This window comes from Amphibalanus amphitrite, unplaced genomic scaffold (assembly GCF_019059575.1).
Source record: "Amphibalanus amphitrite isolate SeventyFive unplaced genomic scaffold, NRLGWU_Aamphi_draft 000070F_arrow, whole genome shotgun sequence".
In the NCBI taxonomy this organism is placed as follows: domain Eukaryota; kingdom Metazoa; phylum Arthropoda; class Thecostraca; order Balanomorpha; family Balanidae; genus Amphibalanus; species Amphibalanus amphitrite.
The window spans coordinates 293,445-297,257 of NW_024881566.1; the positions used below are offsets into that span (position 1 = coordinate 293,445).

At 52.2% G+C, this 3,813-nt stretch overlaps 1 protein-coding gene across 1 annotated transcript; it reads right to left on the reverse strand.

The window, feature by feature from the left end:
- Positions 1-379: 379 nt before the first annotated feature.
- On the reverse strand, positions 380-2,270 carry LOC122379058 (putative uncharacterized protein DDB_G0271982). Its single transcript, XM_043360938.1, has 2 exons — positions 1,707-2,270; positions 380-1,490 (listed from the first exon to the last, which is right to left on the reverse strand). Exons 1-2 carry the CDS (start codon positions 1,975-1,977, stop codon positions 919-921), a joined length of 843 nt encoding a protein of 280 aa, XP_043216873.1. The 5' UTR covers positions 1,978-2,270; the 3' UTR covers positions 380-918.
- Between the last annotated feature and the right edge of the window lie 1,543 nt (positions 2,271-3,813).

Sequence of the window (3,813 nt, forward strand, 5' to 3'; positions counted from 1 at the left end):
TGGACGATATGCAATAGAACACATACCTACCATTGACCCACCGTAGAAAGTTTTTTATTTCCTCAAAACTCTTCAAAAAATCCCGAGCTAGTTATCCGCTTTTACATTTTGTCGTCAATTGTTCAGTGTTCACCGTTATCAATAATTCAAATGCAGTTTCCAGTACATTTTCGACCTTGTTTACTAAAAAGAAATAGCGCCACCATGTTTCTAAGCCCAAACTGCATCTGATGGGCGCATTCCAGTTGAAAAGAATTGAACTAAAAAAATGACCCTTTTGGCCAGGGTTTGGTGTTTCGCATAGTTGTTCATGAACACTTTGGGAACGCTTGTTTGTTTGTTTGTTGTGTGTTTGTTTGTTTGTTTGTTTGTTTGTTTGTTGTTTTTTTTGTTTGTTTGTTTGTTTGTTTGTTTGTTTGCTTGCTTGTTTGTTTGTTTGCTTGTTTGTTTGTTTGTTTGTTTGTTTGTTTGTTTGTTTGTTTGTTTGATATATTACAAATTCCTTCACTTAAGGTCACATGTTCACGAGCTGAATTCTCTGTTCACTAACAGTTCGTGAACGTCATGAACAAGTCATCATTTCTGATATCCTTTGCGTTATTTTTCTCATACAGCAAGCAAAAATTCGCGACCATTTTCGCGTTATATTTCAGTGATCTTTTCATCACGGCTAAATTCACGCGGCATCAGCTCTCCCCAGTGCAACCGATGGCGTTAAAACCCGAATAGCTTAAGTGTTATTCACATCATCCAGTTACATGAGCTTTATCCATGACGGAAGTTCATTTTACTTTTGTAGTGTTGGTTTTATTTCAGACAAACGGTTAGGTAGAGCTCGACGTATCGTACTTTTATTTCTGTTAATTTACAACGGTCCCATGAAGCAGTCACCCCTTCCAACCACATCGTGGCGTTTTACTACGGTCCACCGCCGCCGGCCGGCGCACAGCGCCAGGGCTGGAAACTGAAACTGATGGCGAAGTCACTGCGATCGCAGTAGCAGGCGGCGAGGTGTGGCCGGAACGAGGCTCCTGTAGGACACAGCTCGTGGCACATCTGACTCTCCGCGTGATAGGTGAAGCCGCGCCGACACGACGGTCGTCCGTCGATGACCTGAGGCTGAGTGGTGACCACCAGGACCCCGCCGCGGCTGCGGGAGCTCCCTGTGGTGGTGGTTGTTGACGTAGTGGGCGCTGGCGTGGTTGTTGAAGCTGACGCTGGGGGAGGAGTGGTAGTCGAAGGTACTGGCGAAGAAGTTGTGGTCTTAGGTGCCGTCGGGCTTGTGGTCGTTGGTGCTGGTGAAGAGTTTGTAGGCCAGTGTGGCGTCAGCCTTGTAGTCCAGGCTTTGGTTGTCCACCAGCCTGGTTGTGGAGTTGTTTGTTCATCTTGCGTGCCATCCCATTCTGTCCAGACACGAGCTTTGGGTTGAACAGCCGGGAATCCAGGCAGTGGCCCGGAGCGGTGCGTGGCGTCCAACAGGCTTTTAATATCTGAGGAAGAAGTTAAACACGTTGTTAATAAGCGTACCCGCCTTCAACCACAATGATGTTGACGTTTACGTTGATCTTGCTATTCATGGGCGATGTAACAACTTACAGCTATCCACTTATATCATCATTTCAGACTTATGCTTTTGAGCTCGATATCGTAAGACGTTACAATAGCCAGCAAAGCTCATATCAATTATTCTCTCCCTCTATATTTACCTCTTCCAAATTTGTCCAGTTTCCTCCAGATCTCGCGCAGCGTCCTGCTCTCGCGGACACCTTCTGGTCGCTGCTCATCTGGCACCGACCCGTCATCTCGGCGGTTGGGGTTATTCCCGTTGACGTTTCTGTGCTCATTGTCTTCCAGCTCGCGATGTTTGTGCTCCCGCTGCCGGTGTTTATGACGTTTGTGTTCCCGTTGTTTCGGTCCATGGTGTTTGTGCTCAACGTGCTTTTGTCCCTTGTTCTTATGGTCCTTCTTGTGTCCCATGTGTTTGCCTCCCTTGCGTTTCTGTCCCCTGTGTTTGCTTCCCTTATGTTTCTGTCCCTTATGTTTGCCTTCCTTATGCTTGCGTCTCTTGTGCTTACGCCCCTTGTGCTTACGCCCCTTATGCTTACGGCCCTTATACTTACGCCCCTTATGCTTACGCCCCTTGTGTTTGTGGCTGTGCCTTTTGTAGCGCCGGTGTTCTAATGGTGACCGTCTCCGGAACCGGAGTCTACTGAAGGCTTCCTCAAGGTTCTGATCAGAATTGCTGTGCAGCAAGCTCAACGGGAGCGGAATCAACCCTGCAGAGAAGTAGGAAACAATCAGTCGCATGGAAATTGTTCCTGAATTCAATCTCCTTTTTTTGGAAATGGTGGAATGAGCCATTTTTACGTTGGGAATAAAGACTGGCTATTATTTGTGTTAGCGAGCAAATAGGCATTTTGGATACCTTCGCAAAGACGGCCGGCGCTCGGAGCGCGGCGGTCGGTCCGCCGCGCCACGCCGCTCACATATGTGTCATCTGGCCCCTGTCCTGGTTCTCATGCCCACGTGTTGTGCGTACCACGAGGGCTGAGACGGGACGGGGGCCTGACAGTCTTCGACGGGACTCCACCGGTGCGCGACGGCCCGGTGCACGACGTGGCCGACGTGGCCTTACGTACGACGCGGCCGACGTGGCCCTACGAGAACGATTCAGTGAACCGCATTTGTGACCGCCGTATTTTGTGCATTTTAATCGTTTCCGTTTCATTCAAGAATAGACTTTTACTTATATGAACAATAACTTTATGGTCCTCCGGGTGACGAAAGAGAACGAGTGAACGATCACGAGCACGCACAAAGATTTCCGTATCGAACGAGTGAACTTTACGATTCTCACGAACATTCTGGTCCTCCGGGCCGGATATCAGTGAACTAGTGTGATGGATTTACAGTGACGACGCGGTGTTGTGAGCTGTGAGTACAATGTCTGACAAACGGTCACGACACGACAGTGATGCAAAATCGCATCAAGGTCGCCGGAGCTCATATCACACGAGGAGTGAGGCGAGCTTCAGTACGGCGTCCTCTGGCCTCAGTGAAGCCCGCCGCCGAGCTGCGCTCAGCAAGCTCCAGGCGGAACAGGTCCAGCGCGCCGCCGCCGCCAAGGCTGAGCTGGCCCGGCGTCAGGCGGAGGCGCAGGCGGAGCAAGCCCGACAACAGGCAGAGCAGTCCCGGCGGCAGGCGGAGCAGGCGGAGGCGCAGGCAGCGCTGCAAGCTCAGGCGGCGATGGATGAAGCTGAATACCGTCAGCTGGAGCTGGAGCTGCTGGAGCAGGAGGAGCGGGGTTCGCAGCACCCTCGTTCTTCCGCTGCACCATCCGTCGCCAGACTACCGGTGGTTGCAACTGAGCCACCGGCACCGGTGGACGTGTCTCGACAGACGGACGAGTCAGTCACGCGCACCCGACAGTGGCTGGCTCAATCTCAGCTGCATGTGCCGCCAGTGGATACGGCTCCTGTCGGCACCCTGCCTCCACCTGCAATGCGTCTGCAGCGCCCGTCCAGTGACGACACGCGAGCGGTCCCACATCTGCCGCGCATCACGCTAGAGAAGTTCGGCGGCTCTGCCATCGAGTGGCCGCGGTGGATAGCCCTCTTCAAAGCGCTGGTGCACGACCGCGCTGATCTCACCGACGTGGAACGGCTAACCTACCTGCAGACTCACCTGACGGGGCCGGCAAAGGAGTCGGTGCGCGGCATGCTCTGCGACGCCAGTCTATATAGCACTGCCCTGGGTGAGCTGGAACGAGAGTTTGGTGACCCGTCCCGTGTGATACACGCCACGATGAAAAGA

Bases quoted from the DNA above. Each gene is read 5' to 3' on its own strand.
- LOC122379058 (XM_043360938.1), bottom strand. From the start codon at position 1,977: ATGGGACACAAGAAGGACCATAAGAACAAGGGACAAAAGCACGTTGAG. The intron at 1,491-1,706 runs GTAAATATAGAG...CTTCTTCCTCAG, and splicing joins ACTGGACAAATTTGGAAGAG to ATATTAAAAGCCTGTTGGAC.